We start from the raw sequence: 23,293 nt of genomic DNA on the forward strand, positions 1-23,293 counted from the left end.
AATGAGGAGACCAAACCACTGAAGATGACATATGCTTTATTTCTCTCCTGCTTGGGATCACTTGCTGTCCTGCAGGCAGCTTCCTTTCCATTCCCCTCTCTTCAAGCAGCTGCAAAGAGCACAGCACAGGCACCAGCACCGACTTCTTTCCACCTGGAAGTGACCATGTACCCTGGCAACTCATGGGGCAAAAGAGACACGACAGGAGGTGACTGTTCTGGGAGGACAGGTCACCCCACACCCTCTTCCTCAACATGACCTTTAGTGTGAGAACACAAATTGTCCAAACTGAGACAGTACTTTTCCCCCAGTTAGCAAATGCTCTGGCTCTCACCTAGCACAGAAAAAAATGTCTTTATGGGGTTAGGCTTAGTTCTGCCTCCTCTCCTACAAAAAGCTCTATAACAGCTCTGACTCATTTGGTGACACAATTGCTCTCCTGTTCTCCAGTCAGTGATGGTTATGGATTGTGCAGGGTTTGGTTCCTGCCTCTGTTAGCTGCAGAGCTCCGCATCCATTGCATGGGGTAGTGGGGATTCACTGGGGTGATGGGGTTTCTTTGTCTTTGCTTTACAGATGGATGGAAGATGTCAGGCCATGTTTCTCCTTTTGAATGCCAGGTAGAGAGGACAGCAGCACTTCAATTCAGCTTGTCTTGCTCAACGTGCCAGGACAGGGTTTAGCCTCGTGCTTTCCTCACACTGTTGCTCACTGCTGTTCTGAATGGGCTGCAAGGAGAGAAGGGGTGGGGAGGTGGGGGCAGGAAGGTACATCGTTTTCCTTGAACCTCAAAGATTTGTGATTTAGGAAAAGGAGAGGGGGCTGACCAGTCACCCAGCTGAGCAGCCAGGCTCAGTACTAGGGAAACACAGAGGATTAGTGAAAAAGATCATCTTCTGAAGCAGCAAACCCCCCCACCCCAACATGCATGGAATGAAAGCTTTTGCTCAGAATCAGCCTCTAAAAAGCAGTGTGTGAGCTGTACCTGGTTACTGTAGTCTGGCATCCTCCACATCTGTGTAATGGCTGTTCTCCTGGAGGGAAAAGAGAACCAGAAACAGTAAATCACCACGTGTCCCTCCTGCCCTGCCTGGGACACTATGACACCTCACATGCAGTGACCAGCTGGTACCATGGTGTGGGAGAGCTTGCACACTGCTAGCAGTGTCAGGTTGCCCAGTATGGTGGAGGAGTTACAAAACACACCTGATGTGGACACCAGGTACTGTGGCTGTGGTTTCTGGCAGACACAGTCCCAGGCAAAACCAAAAATTTCCTCTGGCTCCTTATTCTGGAAGGGAATTTCTGCATGGCCAGGTTAAGTCTATGCTCAGCACTTTCATAAAGTTTACTGTGTGTGCTTGCAGAGCTCGTGCCTTGTTGTAGCACTGTGAGAAGTTAACTTGGGAACTAGGAATGGCCCACACCAGGGAACAGGCATTCCCATGTTACTGGAACTGCCCAATGATGCTAAGGCGCAGTCAGTCCGCAATCGCAAATCATGTACGATGTAATTACTCTGCTGTTGAACACAGAAACTGGTCCCAGTTTGCAGCAGAACTCATCATCCAGAATGATAACACTCATAATATTCATCACTCCAAAGGCCACAACAATAGTGCCGATGTGCTGAACCACTCCCCATGCAACAGTGGTTTAGAAAGCATGGCGTGTGAAAGTCCCTCTCCTGGAGCCGTTCTGCAATTCAGTATCATTAAAAGAATTACGTGCTCAGCAGTAGTATTTTATCCATCATCTCCTGCATAGGCCAAATTTTGTGGTGAATATTTCAGAGATGGAAATGGATCCAGGAGAGGTCTGCAGGGGATGCTAGGTTATCTGAAAGAAAAGACAAGGGAGCCCAGTCCCAATCTTGTTAGCAGCAGGCTGGTTTACAGAGGGCACTGGGGGAGATAGATAAACAGATTTTTACACTCATCAGGGAGATCAACAGGGTCTTTGCAGAGGCCCTGCAGGGGAAAAGCCTCAGGACTGCAATGCATGAAGAAGAGACAGCTGGAGACTACGCTCAAAGGAGCTGTGGATGGAGACTCCCAAGTGAAGGAAGTCTGGAGGCTTGTGACTTCTGGCAACAGAACAAAGGCTCCTTCTCTGCAATTACAGAGCAGGTAGTGCCCTGGAAACAGGCTCTTCAGGAAAGGCAGGTGAGATGGTGTGTGCTCTGGGCAAAGGAATAGCTCAGATGCACAGGGATTTGCCTTGGAACAGGTGATGAGTCAGCTGAGAGCTTGTGGGTGAGGATCAGGGGACAGAGAAACATAGGTGACTTCATGGCAGGCGTCTGCTACAGACTACCTGCTATGAAATCTCCTCTGGATGGCTAGAGGAAGCCTCCTGATATCAGGCCTGATCTCCAGATCTCAGGATCTGGTGGGAGGGCAGCAGGGCTGGGTGCAAGCAACCCAGGAGATTTCTGGAGAGCATCAAGAACAATTTCTTGACACAGCTGGCTGACCAGGGGAGACATTATTCTGGACTGTTACTAATGACCAAGGAAGAAGTGGTCAAAGATGTGAAGATGGAGAGAAGTCTTGTCTGCAGTGACCACAAGACTGTGAAGTTGACTATCCTGAGAGGACTGACCAAGATAAAGAGCAGAATCAAATCCCTGAACTTAAGAAAGCAGATTTTGGTTTGCTCAGGGATCTGCTTGGCAAAATCCCATGGGAGACTGCTCCAGAGGCCAAGGAGGCCAGGGCATGTGGGTCATCTTCAAGGACACCTGCCTTGAAGCACAAGAATGGCCCATTCTGATGACAGTGGGCAGGTGTGGCAGGAGGCCAGCATGGATGAACAGCAAGCTCCCAACTGAGCTTTTTCTACATGAAAAGGCAGTACCTAGAAGATGGAAAGCAGAGCTGAGCTACCCAGAAGGAATATAGAGCCATCCCTCCAGTGTGCAGTGATGGAGTTAGAAGAGCATCTGCAGGTACACCAGCAGCAAAAGGAAGGCTGAGGAAAGTGTAAGCTCACTGCTCAGTGGGGCAAGAGACCAAGGGACCTAGTGACAAAGCACACAGAAAAGGCTAAGGTACTCAATGATGGTTTTTTTTCCTTCTTGGTTTTCACTGGTCCGGTCTGTCTTCTGGCCTCCCAGGTCCCTGAGCCTAGTGGCAGAGCCTGTGGGAATGAAGCATTACCTATTTTATCCTTTCTCTGCAGAGCTCCTTTCCTGCCCACCCTCTGAATAGGGCACAAACTCATGTTGGGTGAGGGGCTCCCTTTGTCCTTCTCCCTGTGGGCTGCGGCATGTATTTTGGACTTGATTTCCCCAGGTGATGCTGAAAACTTTACCAAGGCCAAGCAGAGATTTGTGCACAAAACCAGGGCAGCCAACTTTGCACTGGAAGTGGGGCTGAAAGGAAGTATTTGCCTGGCTCCCATTGACTTTCAATGGAAATTGTGTGCCCAACTTCCTTGGGATCTAAAATGCCCCCCTCGCCCAGCTGGGGCTCACACCACTGTGAAGCACCAGTCTGCTTAGCCGTAGTATTTTCACATGAGCTCTGGTTCAGTGAACTCCCCTACGAACAGGGATGCTTAGGCCTGCTGGTCCCCAGGAGACATCCTACAGTTGTCTACAGGGTATAGGTGGGACCTAGACCCAAGTCCAGTTGGATCTTCCCCACTTGTCACCATGGGGAAGAGGGTCACGGCAGGGAAGCCTCTATGCTGGGTACTGCACAAACATTGGCAGGTCCGGTTCCCGCCTTGCATAAACTATGTCTTTCCCACTTGTGATGGATGCACTCCTCCTGTTTGAACTAACTGGACTTTGGTCCAGGCAGATGCTCAGCAAGTAAGCCTAAACAAAGTTAATCCTATTGTGTGAGGCTGCTGGTGAGAACCCAGCACCAAACTCAAAAAAATGGTTTGGCTGGAGACTGGGCTGGTAACTGGCCAGAACTGCATGAACACAGCAGAAAATCTGACTATGAATCAACCACTTCACTCTATAAATATCTGAAGCCATCAGGGTCTGTTGAGCTCTCCCTCCGCAGCAGCGGGCTGCATGACGGGCATCTCCCCTTGAGTAGGGACACTTCTCAAGGTGACTCCTCAAGGCTGGGAGATCCCTTACCTGACACCAGGCATCAACGGATTGGTAAGTGACATTTTTTGCATGCATGTAACATTTAAGATACGTATAGCAAGCTTACACAATAATCTTTGTATCCCATATTAACTTTAAGTGTAGTAGAGCACTGACTACCAATCCAACTGTGCTTATTAACTATTTTACATACCTAAACTTACTGATTAGAACTCAATAAACTAACTACTAGATCAGATCTGAGTGACCTCTGACTCTTCTCCTGCAACACCACTGCCCCTCAGAGCCAAGGGTAGGTAATTTTTTTAGGGACCGGTGTGGGTACCATGTCCGTGGACAGCAGGTGGTGAAGGGTATGCTGATGTGCGTAAGCCACAGAGATGTGGGATAAAGGAGTCACTCCCCAGGAACTGGAAAGACTTCAAAACTGTACGGTGTTGTAAGGTCAGGAGCAAAATATAACGGATGGCTTTTGTGACTGCCTAGCAGTCTTTAAGAGAACATCCCTGCAGACGAACTGCAGACATTAACCTGCCCCATGCTGAGCACGTGAGCCTGTCTGACGTTGTCAGTAAAATAAATCTGATCTCAGTGCCACTTCAGGACCAGAGAGTTACAGAAAATAGAGATGGAAGGGAGCTGAAATAGTCATCTTGTTCATCTACTCTTAATGAAGACCAGTTCCTCTTAAATCATTACCAGCAGATGTCTGTCCACTCTGTCCACTTATCCCACTAATGGCAGAAACTCCACATTTTTTTGTTGACAGGCTGTGTGCTGTTTTATCATCATTAGCATCGGCAAGTTTCCTCCTAATTTCTACCATCTGTTTCCCTTGATATAATTCAAACCTGGCCTTCCTTATCCTAATTGACTTAGAGATGGAGTCCAGCTTTTGCCTTTCTTCTTTATAGCGTCTGTTATGATGTCTCCCCTTAATCATCTCTTCTTAGATTTAGCAGAAGTCATGGACTTCAGCTGTGAGGCCGCAGAAACAGAAACAGCTGAAAGACTCTGTTCTGATCCCTCATCCATCATAACTAAGGTGGAGCAAAGCAGAAGAGTACAAACAAGCTGGGAAGTGTTTTGAGTTAGAGGAGCTTTTTGGCCATAAGAATAGTGCCGTGCACGTGTAATGCGGTGCGGTCACCCTAGCGATGAGGGGGTGAGGAAGAAGAAAGCAATGCTGAGCTTCATCCTCACTTCTGCTGCCACCAGTGCTGGGGTGGGGAAGGAGCGGAGCTGTGGCAGGGCACACTCAGTACAGGCTCAGAGGCTGCCCCGACGTGCCGCAAGCCTCCGTGGGAGAGTTGTGCCAGCCAGCTGGGTTTCCCAGGGCTGTGGTCCTGCAGAATAGGCAGCAAGCAGGCCTGTCCTTCAACCCCAGCACCCTGTTGCCCTTTGCCTGGGTCTGGAGCTGATCCTGTTCTCAGAGGAGTCTTAATTTGGGATAATTGACAGTGCTGCCAGTGGTAATACAGTGCCCTGTATTACCCTTACCATCAGAGTATCCAAGAACAGGGCTCCCATCCAGATGCTTTTCAGGCACAACATTTGCTCACTGGGTTCACTGGGAGTGTCCTTATTCAGGGCAGGACTGACACCAACGGGGCTGATGCACGCATGACATCAGGCCAGCCATGCTCGTGTGCTGCCCTTGCTGTGGATGTACAGCTTCATGCACAGCAGTTGTGGCTTGCTCAGACCTTATAGCTAGGTTTATGCCATTTGGTGTCCGTCCAGATGAAAGGGCATTGCAAATGCATGTTGTTAGGAAAGTGCAGTTAATATAACATGGCCTGTCTCTGCCACATGTTTCAATCCATCTGAGAATTACTTGGGAGCAGAGCAACTTGTTTTAACCATTAATTAATAGTTGTGAAATCAAGGATAAATGTGGTCCGAATTTCAAGAGACAACCATGCTTCTTCAGCGTCTCCACATGTGTTTGCTAGGTCAACGCTTTTGCAAGCAGCAGAACAGTTTGAAAGAACAAGCTGTGAACAATCATGGGATTTAAATACAACAATTTCTTTTGAGGAAGGAAAAACTATTTTTCTGGGGATTTAGTAAGTTCCAGTAAAACTGTGGTCCATTACTAAACTCCTTTGGCTGGAGGGATGTATTACCCAAACTCTCTTACCATTTCATCTTCACACTCATCCCGTGCGAGACCTTCTTCCTCACCCTCGTCCCCATTCAGCGGCTCCTCCGTGTTGATGTCTGCCTCTGATGCTGTGTCTTCCTGCGAGATTTCGCTTTTGCTGCCATCTGCCTTCTTCCGTACCTCTGTGAGAGCAAGAGCCAAGCCACCAGGATCAGGGGCTGGGGGAGGCAATGTCCAGAGCCTGATAACACTAATCCAAATTCAGTTGGTAGGTAAATAATAGATCTAGGTTTTTTTTCTGCAATGGGAAGTTTTGCTGATTTTGAGGAAGCTGCCTGAAAGCAACCCTGGAGAGGGCAGAGCAGGTCATTGTTCTGCATCCCTCTGGAATGAGTGTGGGAGGCAGACAGAATAGAACAGAATAGAATAGGAATAGAATAATAGAAAAAAAAAGCAGACTAAAAAAATACAAACTATATGACAAAAGAAAAAAAAATCTCATAATTTTGAAACCCAATTCTATAATTTGGGGATTTGGGCATGCAATTTTGTCCTGTCATTCTACCCTGGAACCTGGGGGTCGACACTTCACTGTCAGAGCCCGGAAGATGCTCTAAGCCATGATGGTTTCAAGGCCAGCTCTGCAGGGCACTTCACTCTTTGCACATTCTCAGACTGGCCCCGAGGCAACCGTGTGAACCCAACTGACCTGTCGACAGCTTCTGTTCTTCAGCGATCTGCTCCAGTCGGCCCAGGAGAGCGTCGATGTTGGATTTGATCTGTGTCAGTTCAGTTTTGATTGTTTGCAGCTCGCTACACTTCACTTGAGGAAGGAAGGAAAAAAAAAAGGCATTTAGTGCCCCGCAGAGCACCCAAGATGCCTGCCTCACCTCTGTGCCTGGCCCAAGTCACCTTGCTGAGCAGGTTAAAAAATCAACTAGAAACCCCACGCTAGAAACATACCCCTCACATCCCTGGGGTCAACGTGGGTGATGTTCACACCTTGTTGCATGGTATCTGAGCTTATCTACGCTGGAAGGAGCTGCGGTGAATGGTGTGCAGGGCATCCCGCACAGCTAACAGGGGTTTGGTGGACAGGCGAGGAGAGGCTGGCTTTGCACAGAGCAGCAATGTGCCCTCCTCCACCACCAGCCCTCCCTGCCCTGCTGCCTGTTACGGCATCGGCAGGGAAAGCTGGGGGGACTGTGGGTGGTCGTAGGCACCCAAAAAAGCCTGTGTGCCTGTTGTCCAGGCACGTTGTGGAGGCTGGCACCAGGCTTTGGCACGCTTAGGTTGTACTTGCACCTTCCCCTGCTGCGTTTGCAGCCTGTTGGCTTCTGAAAGGCCCTCGCTTGGGCTGTTGTTTCCAGATGTTTTGGGGTTTTCTTAAGGTTTTTCCCTGAGAGCATCTGGCCCCATGGGTGAACACCTGGGGATGGGAGGTCCATGTGCACACCAGTCTCCACACCGTCCTGCTGCACCCCATGCAAATACTCACGCTTCAACTTGGCCGAGCTGTTGGCGATGGCAGCCGACCTGGCAAAGAGCTTGACAGGGAGCGTCGCCTTCACGCGCCGGACGAGGGGGATGGTGACGCGCGGCCGCTTCACAGGAACCACCCTGGGCACCGGAGAGACTCGGCCCCGGTACTCGAAGAGCCTGGAGCCAGGGAGGAAGGATGGGGGCGGGGCTGAAGCAGCCCTGCAGCACCCCCAGCCCTGCCATTGCGTGTCACAGCCAGAGCCTGAGCAGGGCTGGTGCTGAGCCAAGGCACAGCCTGGCCATTGGACCCCACCGCACTGGGCTGGGATGGACCACCCTGCACCCCACCTCGCCTCCGACAGCAGGAGCTGTGCTACAGGGAAGACACTGCCCCATAGAAAACTCCTTTGGCTGATACCTCTCCTGCTCACCTGTCGTAGAAGTCGTCTCTGTAATAGTCATAGTCGAAATCGTAGCCACTGCAGAGACAGTCAGGACAGCACGGGTTAATTAGTGCTGGCAATTTATTATTACTCCCTGCTGAGCCTCCCAGGTCCTTTACTTATTCCATTAGCTGTACTTTCAACTTCTCTGTGCAGCTGGCTAGGGAGGAGGGCTGGTGCCCACTCAGCCATCGCTTCACTGCAGACATTTCTCCCCACCCCAGTTTGTAGGTTTTTAATACACCCGCACATCTTCTTGCTCCACCTTGAGATAACCAGGTTAACACTCTGCTGCCAACATCACCCTGTCTCGTGCGTTCAGCCCCCACCAGATCTTTCTCCCAGGCTCAGCACACCTCCCTGCAGGCCCTTGCAGCTGGGAGGACGAGTGTGCACGTCCTGCCAGGTGGAAGGAGGGCACTGCCCTGCCGCCACCCTTGTACGATTTTTTTTCATACCATATATAATTGTTAGGGGAGAAGTCAGGAAGAAGGGGATATTTATTAATTTAACGTCTTTGCTATTGAAGATGCTTAAACCTCTCTCCTCCCAGCAAGACATTGCCTATGTCCTGTTTTCTTAAGCTTGAACTGCATTTTAACCCAAAGTTGGAGAAATGCATTTCTCACTCCCTGGAGACCCAGTAACACGCTTTCTCTCTTGCTGCAGCTAGTTTTTCACAAGGCAATGCAAACCAGTGGTTACAGTGGGCAATCACAGCTCTTCAGAGACAAGACCCACGCTGGTGCTGCCTGATGCCCTGGCACACTCTCAGAAGCGGGGAAGAGCAACGCTGTTGAATGTACCAGCTACCCCCGGCTAAACACAGCGTCTGGTTCCCTTGTGTGCTGCTGGCTGAATTACTGCTGGTTAAATGAGAGTTATGTTGATGTTCCCTCCTCTCTGCTTTGAACAAAGAGAATGGTTATTGCAGCCTTTGAAAGCAAAGAGTCTGTCCTGCATCATGAAACCATTTGAAGAGGCTTATAAAAAAAGACAATCTAATGGGAAGAAAGAGAGAGTGACGGGGAGAGGGAACGAATCTGAACCAGGAGAAACTGAGGCATGGGGAGAGGGAAGGTTGAGTGCTCAAGTACATAGCTGAGAGTAAATTTGGTGTCCTGCATCTTAGGCAAGAAGTGACAAGAATGTGTGGCTGGCCAAGACAGCCAGTGGGAAGCATGGTTTGGACCAGAAGTTCCAGGCTTTATCCAGGACGCTGGTCCTGCCTATGCTGGCACTGGGCTTCCCACCCAATGTTTAGTTTCAGTAACTGGCTGGTTTCTTAAATGTTTTTTTTCCATGCTCCTTGGATGATCCTTGGGTTCCCCAGAAGCCTGTGGCAGCATGCGGAGACTCAGCCTATGCCTCGGGGGGACTCAAAGCAGATGCTGGATGGTTGGAGACACAAGGGCTCCTTTGGGGCCAAAGACATTTGGGAAAGGTAATTCCTACCACATCAGCTCTTGCTGGAATATAACCAGCCTGTTCGTATGGCTGAGGAGATGGGCAGTATGGAATGAGGAATGTATTTTTATGGAGATTTTCGTGACTGGTAACTTGATTTTTGTTCTAACCTGGGATGAAACCTGGAAATACAGAAAATCTCCAAGAAAACAGCTCCCCTCAGCCTGCCAATCTATTCTGATCACCAAGGATGTTTGACTCCCATTCTATTTGAATCCAATAAACACAGAATACGATCAAAATAGGAAGTCATTTGAAAGGAAAATTGAACTAGGATGCTTCTACACTGTTAGACTCCCCCTCTTCATTATTTTTTTTTGCTTAGATGCAACTTAAATGAAATTGCTGCAATTTTTTAATATTTGTCAATCCTGACAGACTCTGGTGAACTGCTTCTGGCTAGCTCTAGCAGCAGAGCTGGAGCCAATGTTCTCTGTAGCCACAGGCAAGAGGAGACAGTGGCATCTCTCTGCCGCTCAAGGACTCCAAGTGGGCTGAAGCAGTGTCTTTATTCACTGCAAAAACTCCCTCCATGGGCTGTTGCTCTTGCTGGGAATCTCGCTGTGGCTTGGGGACCATGAGGCAGCTTTAGACCATTTTCTTACAAACAAAACAAAGCTTGGGGGAATTTGGCAAAATTTTGAAATGCCCACACTCCTTTCTTCTCACCCTATTCATACTCCTGGTCTGAGCCAGCTTTTCCTCCAAGCCTTCACTCCCTGGTGGGAGCCCTGTTGGTAGAGCTGTGGACACTGTGGGCGCAGCACGTGGCCAGCTCCATGGACAGACGGGGATGGAGAGGAGCTGCAGCTCTTACCCCATCGCATGGCTGCTGCCTGCTGCCGTCAGCCCTGTTCTGGGCAAAGCTTTGCTTCTAGGAACAAGGAACGAAGGCCCAAATGGGGTGGGTGCCCTCCATCTCCATCACCGAACCTGCCCTGCAGTGTTTGGGCACCTCCGCCTCACTCCTGGGCTCAGCTCCAGCACCAGCAGGACGAAGCCGAGCCTCAAGTACCTGTAGATCCAACCTGGTGTGGACCAGAGGAGGATGGATAAGCCTAAAATCTCAGGTGAAGTCCTAAGCCTTTTTCAAAACTAGTCAAAACAGCAGTTTGGTATATGAAGTGGCTAATAAACACTGTAAATGTTATTATGCTATTTGCAATAGGGAATGTGTGAGCAAAGCTGGGCAGCCTTGCATTTTTCTGGTGGAAATCACTACTGGTCTGGTTTTGCAGCTTGTTTACAGAGGCAGTGGAGCTGGCTTATGACATGCTTGACCTGCAGGGCAGTGGGTCCAAGACCATCTACTACTATTTGTGGGTGAAAAGCAAGAGGCTGTGTGGGGGGTACCCCTGCCCTGGCCCTGAATCCTCAGGGGATTTGACACTTCCACCCATTTGAAAAGGAATTAGGGGCATAATTATCCTGGGGAGCTGGTCCTGACTTCCCCAAAACAGTGGGATTCATCTCACTTGGCTTCAGACACTGGGAACGAGAGATAAATCCATGCCAGGGGGGAAAGAGGCAGTTCCAGGTCATGGTACATCACATCCAAAGGCAGACATCTAAAATACTGTCAGATGAAGAACTGGTTTTTATCCAGCAAGCATAAAGGGAGTCCAGACAACCAGACCACATAAAAGCCTTGACAGCATAGAGGGCTGAACTCACATGAGATGAATCCACTCTTTGACTCAGTGCGGTGCAGGACAGCAAATACTCTGAACTCAGCCTCTGGCAGTACTGCTTTCAATACCTGCTAACCATGAGACAGCCCTCAAGGAAGGCAGCAGGCTGAAATAGGGGATTTTTGAAAGTCTGTGACTGTATGACCCTGCTATAACATGCCAGTAAGGTCATGGCTTAACAGATGATGCCAGGGAGGCAGTGGCTGGATGCTTTTACCAGCATCCTAGGAAGTCAGGCATTGAGCAAAAGGCGGGTCTTCCAACATTAATGCATGAAAAAAAGCTAGTAAAAGTGAGTACCTTAGCATGGGTGATTTATCTGGACACCGTGTGTCTGAAAATTTCACTGCATGTAGGATAAACCTTCCTGAGACTGATGAATCAATTTTCAGTGATCTGGCAGGCCTTCCTTTGTGTACAGGAATAATTTTTGCCATTTTTCAATCAGATGGTGACATGGTGCCCTTTAAAAATAAGGCAGGGACAATCAGTGAGAGGCAGCAGAAGGCGGTAAGGCTGCATTGAGTAACATGATGCTTCCATCTCCTGATGCATTTCTTCTGCTTCGTTTTTCTTTAGTAATTAAATAACATTTAATGACTCACAAAGGTTCAAAATCCAAATAGTCATAATTGAAGGGCAATTGTTTGTATGTGCTGCCTTTACATTACATTTGTGGTGCCATTTCTGAGCATGTACCTGAATAGCAAATGTACGTTTGAGCAGCTGTGCTTTTAATTACCGGCTGCCAGCCCTGCACTGATAATCACAAGTGACACGTTGTGCTCAGCTCGCATCCTTCTACTAATGGTTGCACAACCTTAATTACTGCAGCAGCAGAAATAATACCCACTGGAAAGCTACTTGGAAAATCTGGTGTTGATCACACAGTGAGCTTTCATGATCTTGTGTATCATCTGGTGTGAGATTCCTTCCTCCTGCAAACAGCCAAGGTAGTGAGAAGGTGGGAGGAAAATGTGGGAAGGGAGCCTGTCATTTCCAAGGTGCTGGGGCTGCAGTGGGGCTGCTGTAGGCTGGGACAGTGTGCACATCCTTACTGCCAGTGCTGGGTCCGCTGGGTTTGGGTACCATGGCTCGCCTCCTCCTCTGCCCTGTGGTTGTTTCTCAGCCCTGTCTGTGTGGATTTGGCACCAGGGCTTGCCGGGGTGTCACTGCTCCCAGCACCGCTGCTGAGACGGGGGAGCAGTAGATCTGTTTGGAGATGGATTGACACCAGCTTTCTGCAGGGATAGTAATGGGTATAACAGGGGATGTGAATGCCAGCTGAGCTGGAAGGACACTGTCCACTTGCATCTGTAGACTGTGAAAGTAAGTCAGCAGTGGTTTGTGTCTGTCACCATTTCAGAGACAGTTCCTTGGGCCACTGAGCTGCCAGACACTTGGTTGCTCTTGCAGTTCTTGCTTAGGTTGTCCTCATTGTCCTTTTGGCTACAGAGCAACATTAGCACCAGCATTTCAGAGAAGGGCAGAGATTTGTGCCTCCAAAGGTCAAGTGCAGCACTGGCAGATCCCCCTGTCCTGGGGCAGAGCCACCGTCCCTTCCCACCCCACAGCAACAAGCAGCCAACTCACAGCCCAGCAGGATCACTGGCACTGACCCGAATGCGGCCCAAAATGCCCCAGGAAATCCTGTCCAGACATTTGCTATGCAGGCAAAAAAAGTGTGGCCAGAAGGCAAAAAGTTTTGCGACACAGTATGTGAATACCTGGGGGACATGGTCAAAATACAAGTTCATCTTCCAGCCATCCTCACTAACTCATCTGCAGTATCTCTAGGCACGTCCGTGTTCAGCAGCGGTGGCCAGGGTGCCAGGCAGGAGCACCCAGGGGACTTCCCATGTGCAAAGGGATGCTCTGGCAAATGCCAGAGGCAGAGGGAGGGAGGCTCTGAAGATCCAGAGAGAGCGGTGGAGAGCAGAGATGACAGCAAGGTTTATATTAACTGAAGGTCCCTCTTGTGGAGAGACCTGAGAAAATTTATGACGGCATGAACCTGTGTGTATGTTTTACCTATTGGAGTTAGATGAGAGGCTACATCTCAAAGGATTTCTATTAAACACCCAGATACCCCCATGGCTAGTGGATCAAGTAAGACTGTCAAGATTGTTGCTTCCTCTATGTCCAAAATGAGATTTCCCTTCCCCCTGACCCTCTCATACAGACTTGGAGTGAGGCAAAGTAAAACCCAAGCTTTGAAAAAATAATCTTCTGTGTTTAACACAGCATTTCTATAAATTATAGTGCTGTGATTTTTGAAGTCTAACATTTAGAAAAATTTATGATGGTTAGAGAAGCTATAACCACAGCTCACTGCAAACCTGGATTCCCTGCTTTCTGTGAGATATCGTAAGTTCTGCTAGTCCAGATGGCAAAGTTTAAATCTGACAGCCAATCTGGGATGAAATATTGCTGAAGCTCAGAGCAATGTAGTTCTCTGGCCCGTATTTTAGCATATCCATATTTGTGGGAGGAAGAAAACATCTCTTGTTCACTCTCTCTTCATCTACATGGCAGCCTGGAAGTCTGAAATATCGGTCATTTCAACAGAAATGTATTAGCGGTCAAGGCATGGACAAATAGTAAATTAAATGCTCTTTATTGCAAGATGTACGGAATGAATTGATTTGCATTATGGCTACCAGGACCATGGAAGTAGTGTATGTACAGCTGAATAGAAAGATTTGTCATCTCTATTCCCATATATCAGTGTGGGTAATGCAGAGTCTACTTCCCCTCAACTGGTGTCCCCTGTGAATCCATAGGGCCAAGTTCTGCTGAAGGTCCAAGCTGGCCCAGGGTGGGAGGAAAAATTTGCCTGGTGAAAGCTGCAAAGAGCGAGCTCAGCTGAGAGACTCAATGAAGGTCTCAACAGATGCCTTGCGGGTGGTGGTGGGAAGGTTGTTGAAGCTCTGGTGGGTTTGCAGAAGAGCGTTGCCACCACTGAGGTTTGCCATTTTGTAGCATGCCGGTGTTGGACTGCGTGGCTGAGTCTGAATCATAGGGTTTTTTTATTTCTCTTCATCCCTCTCACTTTTTTTTCTTTTTTGTAGAAAAAAATACAGTTCTCTCATGATTTCCTTTTTTATTACACTCACCTATAAGCCTGATACTGATTTTAGTTTTTTCTTCCCAACATCACACCTTCTAAATCCTGCCTCAGTGCCCCAGTCTCCATACCATGAGACTGGTGTAAGAATAACGAGAATTTATAAATAAGACACGTTTTGGGATCTTGTTGTTTGGTTTTGGGTTCTTGAACCTGCAGGGTACTCTCCAAATACCTTTTCAAGTTTTCCCTTCTGCGACCACAGGAGCAAGAACTTAATGAGTTTCTCCCATATTCCCATGACTCCACATGCTGGGGTTTAAATGAAAATCTTCACTTCTCGTGAAAATCACGATAAAGTCTCTAGAGCTGGCAACAGCAGCACTGAAGGCTCACTCTGACATCTGTAATGTGCCACATATCCCACAGACCTCACATCCCACTTGTCCCTCCTGTTCCCTTGATTCCTTGGTCACTGCTCCACAGCACAGGCTCCCTTGGGGCTTTCCCAGGCACCTCCTTGGTCCACCTCCATTTGTTGCCCCAAGGGTTTCCCCACTTTCTTCCTTTCTTCTCTCCCTTTCCCTGTCATTCTTCTCTTGCCCTTCTCTCCAGCATCTTTCCCTAAATTATCCCTGGTCTCTTTTCTCCCCCAACACCCAGCATGCATCACTGTGCCCCATTCCTACTCCCCAGCTGGAGAGGAGCGCTCCTTTTGGTACACCTCTTTCAAGACCTCTGATATGGTTAAAGCAGGTGCTGCCCGCCTTTCTCCAATGATCTCCAGGTCCAACACTTTTCACAGGTTGGACTATGCCCAGGCAGAGTCCCTCAATGCCATGGGCATCGGCCAAGCCTGGCTGTGCCACTGACACCTCTTGCTGGCTCTCCTCCCTGCAGCCTAGCACTGAGGGGCATTGCAAAGGCCAAGAAGTCCATGGGAGGAGAAGATCTGAATGTGCAGCAGCAGCCCAAGGCTGCCTGGGGTAGGGGCCAGGGAGGTTGAGGCAGCAGCCTTGGGGGATACGAAAATCAGCCCCAGCCAGAAGGCAAATACCAGCCTGGAGACCTCGCCGCAGGGAGGTGGCACGGTGGAGACCTACCTGTACAACGCGGAGGCTGCTCTCTTCAGCCCTTTAGGTCTGTTGGGTTTAGGTTCCCCGGCCATGTTGATATCTGCAAGGAATGGACACGCAGCTGTGACACAGCACATCCACGCTCACCAGCAGCCAGACCCAACCATGGAGCATGAGGGGCTGTGCACAGCCCTGCCATCAGCAGAAACAAACTCCTCCACACCTCCCACCGCATTTCCACCTACTTTTAGCACGTTTGGTGTTCTGCTGGACCCTCACAAGAAGGCAAATATATTCTTGTACTTGGTAAGCCCCTTTCTTTTCCTCTACAAAGCTACTAAGCATTTATTTTTGAGGTCAACACCCTGCACGTGGTCTAACCCCCCCCCACAAATTCAGGATAGGCTTCTCAGGAAAACATGGTGCTGTTATGACAAGGCATGGACAATATATAAAACTGCTGCATGCTGCTAATTGCTAACAATTTATCCCTTGCTCCTTCTAGAATAAAAATCAATGCTAAGCATGAGCCAGCTGGGCATCACTGTGGACTGGGCTGTATTAAAAACTGCATGGGGTGCAGGTACACGCCTGCAGCCACTCCAGCTGATCTCGGAGGAGCATCTTCTTATCAGGGGAGGTGAGAATGAGCTCTTCTAATCCACTAAGGAAATTTCTCTCCTTGGCCTTGGTGCCAAACATGCTTCTGATGTCAGAATAAAGTGATAGTCAATTTCATGGAGGCTGCCGAGAGCCTGGCAATCCAACGCTGAGTGTGGCCCCAGAACTGCAGAAAGGTGAGCTATTGGGAGCATGAAGCCTCACCTCCTCTTCGTTTCTTGGCCTAGGAGTGAGCAAATTCCTTGCTGGCTTCTCCAAACAGCCCCAAACTTTTTCTATTCTTCAGGTCCTTTCTGTCTAAATAGGTGTCAGACCTCTGGGCGTGCCAGATCTGAGCCAAGCAAGACAGGATTTCCTTACGTAGAACAAAAGCACCATTTGCATGGGGCTGGACAGGGGCTGCCTCACAGCATTGGGACAGGTCCTTGTGCTAAGCTGGTGGCACAAGTTGCAGGCTCTGAGGTGCAGGTGGATTTGAAGATCTCCATCTGGGGCTCAGGGTTCATGGATCTGTGACTGCAAACTGGGATATATAAGTTCTCACCTCTTCAGGATTTCCAGGATATGCCATGAAACTCAGCAGGTGTAAGCTTACTAACTGTTGCTTTTTTCATGCTGCATGGAGGGACTTTATGGATCATTTTGCAAGCTCTTTATTTTGACGGTGAGCAGACCAGCTTGTCCACATTTCTCCAAAGTGAACAGTCTGCTGACTTAATTATTAACCAAGAAAATCATCTTCAGGAGCACAAGAAAGCTGCAGCACTGCTGAAACAACCTGAGCAGGAGTACAGGCTGCACATGTGGGACACACCTCCAAAGGAGCACGGACATGCTCCCACTGCCCAAATGTCTTGCTGTGGAATTCCTTGGACTGCCTTTTAGGGTCTAGCAAGAGACATCATTCCTACTGAAGCTGGAGCTTAGCCTATTTATAAGCTTGCATAACAAGTATGGTATCAGGGTATTGCTTGGCCATTACATTGAATGTTCCTCTGGAGGCATATTCAGATCAGAGCGTGTTTTCTTTGCTGCCTTTCACCCTCCATCCTCCCATACTCAACTGCTAAGGGGAATGCAGAAGAGCGCTGAGCCTGAATGCTAGCAAGGACGCACATGGCCACAGGACAGATCCATGGACAACTGCTGCCAGTGTGAACTTTATGCATGTGGTTGCCTTTCTGAGTCTGTTGAGCAACGCAATGCTTCTAGCAATGCTGTTTGCTGTAAAGGAGGAGAGGAATAAATTCTTCCTTGGTGCATCCCCAAGCACATCCGTGCTCAGCTCCAGTTCCCTTGTGAACCCTTTTTGCTGTCAGGGTGCATCTTGCCAGCTGCCAGTCACTTTTCTTGCAAAACAGAGAGCTAATGACAGCACCATGCTGATTAATACCCTTCAAGGGAGATGCAATGAAAGCCCAATGGTGGATAATGACAACAATTAGCTCAATTTGCTGGTATGTGCTGCTAGAAATAGCACTGCAGAGCCTTCCATCGGTGCATGCAGAGAGACCATGAGATTTATACTTTCAGCCTATAGTGGTGATGGACAATGACCCTCAGGATTCCCTTGATAGTGAACAAGGAGAGACAAGTGCTCAGCATGCACCTCAGCCTGGGCAGACTTTGCATCTCATTCCCATTCTGGCTCCCTCCTCTGCATCACTGAATCTATCTACCCACCCCAAGGCAGTATCTATTCCTCCTGCTCATATCCAGGCACCTTTGCCCACACTAAATGGGGAGGCTGTGCTTTGTCTAGCCTACATGGTAGGATCAGGTTATAGTGTGGATCCAGCTTCCAGTGCAGAGCTCCCCCACTGGAATGGTAATTGCCTTCTGCAACGACCAGGGTGTCTGGGAGCCTCTGGAGAAAGCACAGAGGCTGCCAGGACCTGACTGGCAGAGCAGTCCATCTCCTAGCACAGGATGGGCTATAGCTGTCATTTCAAACACCTCTGTTTTGTGATGCATTCAGTATCTTGCTGATCAATTAAAAAGCAAGTTTGGTTGTTTGCATAGCTGACGACAAAGGAAGAAGAAAAAAGAAAAAATGGAAGACATGCTATTAGACCACTTAGCTTGAGAGCTGACCTTAGCTAGAAGATGTGAGCTAGAAAGATGCTTGCTTTGCTCATTCATTCTGGTATGTGCTGGAAAATGTCACCTGCAAAGCATCACTGGCACTTGGGAGCAGATGGAGGGCTGAACCCTCCTGCCACCACCAGCGCATGTAACTGTCCCAGGGCAGCGCAGCCAGCTGTGCTCCTGGAGGGGACAAGTACCACTGAGAGCTGGAGTTGTTCACTTAAGGGTTTCTGCAAGGATCAGCTTTTCCATGACACGGAAGAGCCTTGACGGATGCTGGGGGAGATATGAGATCCTTAAACCACATGCCCACTCAGATGAGAGGCAGGCACAGCACTCATGTCACATGCAAAACTACGATGCTTTCCCATTTCTTAAATGATGGTGCAAATTCTCTTTCCCAGCTGAACAGCTGAGGCAGGAAAGGCAGTTTCACTCAAACTGTGCCATGCAGGGCTGCTACAACTGAGTCATTACAGCGAATGCTTGCCATGCAGGAGTGGCTCTGGATTCGGACAGGGATGCAGTCCTGCTGAATGATTACCTGCTGGCACTGGGGACAGGCTGCCTTGCACTGGGACAACAAACTGCTGTCCCTGAGCAGGCTGGGGGTACTTTGCCCCTACACTGGGCACTGTCTTGAGGCATGCTGCCCCACTGTGCTCCCCATAAGCTCCTGCCACACCAAACACAGCCATTTGCCTGGCAGTTGTGGTTTGCAGCTCTTCCGCAGGATCGTGTGGCTGCACCCTGCTGAAGTTACCAGCTGGAGCTGCCAGGGCAGAAAGCAACCTACCTTCCTGCTGCCCACCTGAGGAGGGAGCTTCTGTCATCACCTCGAAGGACCCCCCAAAACCCTGCCCATGAACAGAAGCAGGGACCGTCTCTTCAGCAATGTGCCTGCCATTTCCCCTGCTGGACCCATCCTGTCCTTCCTCTCCACATTCCTATGTGACCATCACCTCCTCTTTTTTAGGGGGAGGACTTTCTACCTTGTTTTGTGCAAAGACATTTTCTAACCACATTGTTCAGCTCTTCTTCTCTGCTGGATTCTCCTGAAAGGGGAGTATCCCTGTGTTTATACTGGTTCATGAACAGCAAAAAGAAAGCCTGCTGAGCTCTTCTACGCTAAGACTGGCCTATGAAAGGAAGGCAGATGAAAGGGAGCTGAATTTGCACCTCCTCCAGTGCATGTAAAGGACTTACAGCTATAATACAATCCTTTTGTCTTGTTGGCATGCCAGACCTCTGGGACCAGCACAGAGAGGACAGTAATAAGTTCCTATCATGGTAAACCTTTCATCTCTCCAGCTAAGTGGGCAAGTGTTGCCTGTCTCTTAGCTGCGTCTCCTGTATCTGTCTGGTGCATTGCAATGAGCTCCTTTGCTCCCCAAGGCCCTCTATGTCATATCTACAGACTCTGCATGTGTGTGCAATGCCTGGGCTGGAAGTGTCCCTGGCACACTGTGCTTTGCCTCAGTCTGCAGCTCCGCTCTCTGGACCGCAAGAGAAAAGAAGTTTCTCATATTTGAATAAACCATGGCTGGAAACAGCACACTGTCTTAAAGATCAGAGCTAGCATGCAACTTTTTATTTCAGACTGCTGTGCCAGAAACAGGGTGGGAATGGGCTGCAAATTGCTCTCCTGCATGCTCAATGACCACTGTCTGCAGCAGGCTTGGAAGTAACAATTTTTCATTAAAAATACTGTCTCCAGTTCCAATTCTCAACTTAGAGCTGGTGACAAGAGCTTCTCAGCATGTGACACTTCAGAGCAATCTGCAAAATAAGGATGCAGCTGGGAGCAGCTGGGGTGGTTTTGTTTGTTATTTCTTACCACACAGCAGTGCAGATGAGAGCCTTCCCTGTGTCTATGGGGGAAGTTATCTCATTTAACATCAGCTGGCTAAGGTTAGTCTGAGCTAGTCTGAGTTAGACTATCACCTCTCTTGACAGGCAAAGGATAAGGCCTGGTCCAGAAAGGGAACCAGGCAATGTCTTTTCCCATCCTTGTTTTTCCGCACCAGATCAAGGACAAAGACAAGCGATGATTCAGAACTGTGTTTTAGCTTCTGCAATCACAGCTTCTAACATGATTTTTTTAGGCCACAATGTCACAGCCCTGAAGGTACCGATACACCTAAATGGCCATGACCAGCCTCACTTCTGACCCCTACCCACACGGGACCTGGCAGCCTTCAGCCCCTGTGTTGTAGCAGCGCTGGTCTCCAGCTCTGTCACAGTCATGCCTGTGTCTGGCCATGGACCCTGCTGATCCTGTCCCATTGGCTGACTTCCCAGCCTGGCCCCAGACCTGCCTTGTCACTATGGACCTGCTCGGTCATCACTGGGTTGTGTCTCACCTGCTCACCATCGTTGGACCTGATCCTGATCTGCAGATCAATGTCCCAGTTTGACCTTGGACTGGCCATCCCTTGACCAGCCCCTATGGAGCAAGCAACCTGTGTTTTACCTGGACACTCAGAATGGCTGAAGAAACTACTTACCCAGTGTCTGGCCAGCAAGCACACGCCCGTTCTCACCCAGGACAGCAGCACGCGCGTGCCTCTCGTTGGAGTACTGTACGAAGGCATAGCCCTTGTGAACGGAGCAGCCCACCACTCGGCCGTACTTGGAGAAAATGGTCTCCACATCTGACTTCTTGACCACGGCTGTGTTGAGATTGCCAATGAAGACTCTGGAGTTGATGGACTTGGGGTCATTCTTGTTCGTGATGTTGCTTGTCTGCACCTTCAATGACATCTTGAACACCTGAATGAACAAATGGGGGGTCAGGAAGGTGTGCAAGGGAATTGCCAGAGTCTTACAAAAAGGGGTGCAGGATAAAAATCTCCCAGCAAGCCTGGAGCGAGGGAACCAGCTCCTCAACTTCAACTAGTCAGGGCTGGGGGGATCCCATCTCCGGAGAGCCCCCATGTGTTGGGGAGGCGACTGTCACAGCCAGCGCAAAACTCTTGCTGGAAACCTATTTATCAGGCTGACACTCTGGGTGTAAGCTGGTTGCTTTTAGAGGACAAACCAAGATTTAAATAAATTTTACATCCAAGTAGAAGCTTTAATGCTATTATAAAAACCCCTTTTACTTCTCTGTACTTAATTACAATTCAAAGGACTGCTCTTTTTAAAGCAGTTTGCATTCAGCACCTTTGTTCATGCCCACCTTTCTGGGCTTTCCCCTGCTGAGCACCTCCCAGCACAAGCCACCTCTCACTACACACAGGGACAGCCTTGTCCCTGCGGGTCCACACCTGCAGCTGGAAGAGGGCTTGAGTTTTCTGGATGCAAATGAAGAGATTTAAGTGGTGAAGCAGCCCATGTGCTCCTATTTGATATCTGCACTCTGGTGCCTGCCTGCGCATTTTACATGCTGGGCTTTGAGCTGAATTTTGTGCAAACACGAGGTGTCACTGTTAGCTTGGAAATCACTAAGCCATCAGACAGATCAGCTGGAAGCCACTCCAACCTGCTTCCCACAGCTGCAAGGCATGATCCTCCCAGGTTTCTTGCCTGGAGTATTTCACGGGCAGCCCCTGAGAACAGGCTTTGCCTCTGAGGACTAAGAGGACCAAGGGACAGGGATTGAAATTGTGTGAAATCAAAGCTGGTCTGGCTGCCTATCAGGCTGCCTGCTCACATTTCTGCAGCAAAAACTCCAGCTGTCCAAAGACATCAGTTTGATTTTCATCTTCCAGAAACAGAGGGGATGCATTGGGATTGCTATTATGTACTGAATACATAGTGTGTGGTTTTTCACCTGGGAAAAGTCAGCTCAGAGCTATGGAAGGTATTTTATGATGCATGTCGAGGCACTGCTCTTTCCCAGCCACTTCCAGCAGCACCCACAGATACTCCCAGCACCTGGAGCAATGCCACCAGGGTGTCCACAACTCCAGGTGGTCACTGAGCCTGGCACAGGGGACGCACTGCTACCACAAGGCCATCGTGTCCCCTCCCTGGTAGACCCCAGCGTCTGCCCTGGCACCAGGCAAGCTAAAGCACTGCCTGGCTTTGGGGTTTTGGCTCTCCGGGCTCAAAGCCTGTTTGCCTGAGCAGCTTGGTCCAAGGTGGGAACAGCAGCAGCTGCCTAACTGCATGGGTGCAGCTCCTGTGGACCTGGTCATTCTGCTTCCCCAAGTCCTGGCAGGCTCTGCTTGCCCACAGCCCAGCTTGCCTGAGACACTGACACCAGCAGCATGTGATGCTCTGGCTTTGCCGAGCCCTGAAACACACAGTTAAGTCTTCCCTACACTCCTCACTAGGCAGGCAGAGCCTCGGAAGAAGGCATAACATTTTCTGGCATGCTTTTTGGTTGCACCCAAGACTTTAAAAAAATTCAAGTCCTCCTTCTTCCCTGTCTTCTCCTGCACAGCACTTCACCACAGGGCATGAAATCTCTGGTTGCTTCTATCTCCTCTTAAACCTGTTAGGGGGGATAACTTCACTATATCTATCTCACCCCTTTGCCAGGTGAGCCCCATTTTGGCTCCGTGTGTGACGATGTCCTTCTGAGCTACCAGACCCTTGGCATACCCAGCGGGGGCTGCTCCTGCCCATAGTCCCATTTTGCCTAAGGGTACTTCTACCCCTACAGACAAACATCAATGCATTAGGGCTCGTTGCCACTGGCTCTGTACCTCCAGGATGTGAAACTTCAGTCCAGCATGGAGGTAAAGAGGCAACAGAGGAGACTCACCCAGCCCCACACACAGATGGTGCTTGCAGCCTGGCCCCGGGGAGACATGGAGTGTTTTAACACCGATTGCAATCAATGAGCTCTGAACAGACAAGCTGTGATTTGCAGACCTTTGCCTTTTTAATTCTGAGAGCACAAAGGACTGGACACTCAATTCCTTTCATCATTTAAAGCCAGACCATACAGAGCATTGGAGATACCTGGCAAGGCTGATCCTCTACGCGGAGCAGGGGGAGGATGCGATGGCACAATAAATCTCATCCGGCTCTAACCCCTGTGACTCTATTAACCTACCACTGAGGCTGGAAATTATCTCCCTGCTAAATCCAATCAAAAAAAAGTTAGACTTTGTCTGTCTGGCTCATTATGTTTTCCCTTTCACCCTTACAGATTAAAAGAGCCAGAGACTTTTGTTTTATTACTTTGTCGTGGTTTAACCCCAGCCAGCAACTAAGCACCACG

General features: G+C 49.3%; 1 protein-coding gene across 1 annotated transcript; it reads right to left on the minus strand.

The window, feature by feature from the left end:
• Positions 1 to 512: 512 nt before the first annotated feature.
• On the minus strand, positions 513 to 20,880 carry RALY (RALY heterogeneous nuclear ribonucleoprotein). Its single transcript, XM_010584049.1, has 8 exons — positions 20,625 to 20,880; positions 15,436 to 15,508; positions 8,096 to 8,143; positions 7,681 to 7,841; positions 6,892 to 7,005; positions 6,219 to 6,364; positions 986 to 1,034; positions 513 to 728 (listed from the first exon to the last, which is right to left on the minus strand). Exons 1-7 carry the CDS (start codon positions 20,878 to 20,880, stop codon positions 990 to 992), a joined length of 843 nt encoding a protein of 280 aa, XP_010582351.1. The 3' UTR covers positions 513 to 728; positions 986 to 989.
• Between the last annotated feature and the right edge of the window lie 2,413 nt (positions 20,881 to 23,293).

This window comes from Haliaeetus leucocephalus, unplaced genomic scaffold, assembly GCF_000737465.1.
Source record: "Haliaeetus leucocephalus isolate CR32 unplaced genomic scaffold, Haliaeetus_leucocephalus-4.0 Scaffold933, whole genome shotgun sequence".
Classification (NCBI taxonomy): domain Eukaryota; kingdom Metazoa; phylum Chordata; class Aves; order Accipitriformes; family Accipitridae; genus Haliaeetus; species Haliaeetus leucocephalus.

What these genes read in the sequence shown, in the direction of transcription:
- RALY (XM_010584049.1), bottom strand. Translation starts at nt 20,880, where the DNA reads ATGTCATTGAAGGTGCAGACAAGCAACATCACGAACAAGAATGACCCC. An exon ending in AGAGACGACTTCTACGACAG is followed by an intron (nt 7,842 to 8,095) that starts GTGAGCAGGAGA and finishes CCCTGGCTCCAG; the next exon opens with GCTCTTCGAGTACCGGGGCC. An exon ending in CAGCTCGGCCAAGTTGAAGC is followed by an intron (nt 7,006 to 7,680) that starts GTGAGTATTTGC and finishes TCCTTCCTCAAG; the next exon opens with TGAAGTGTAGCGAGCTGCAA.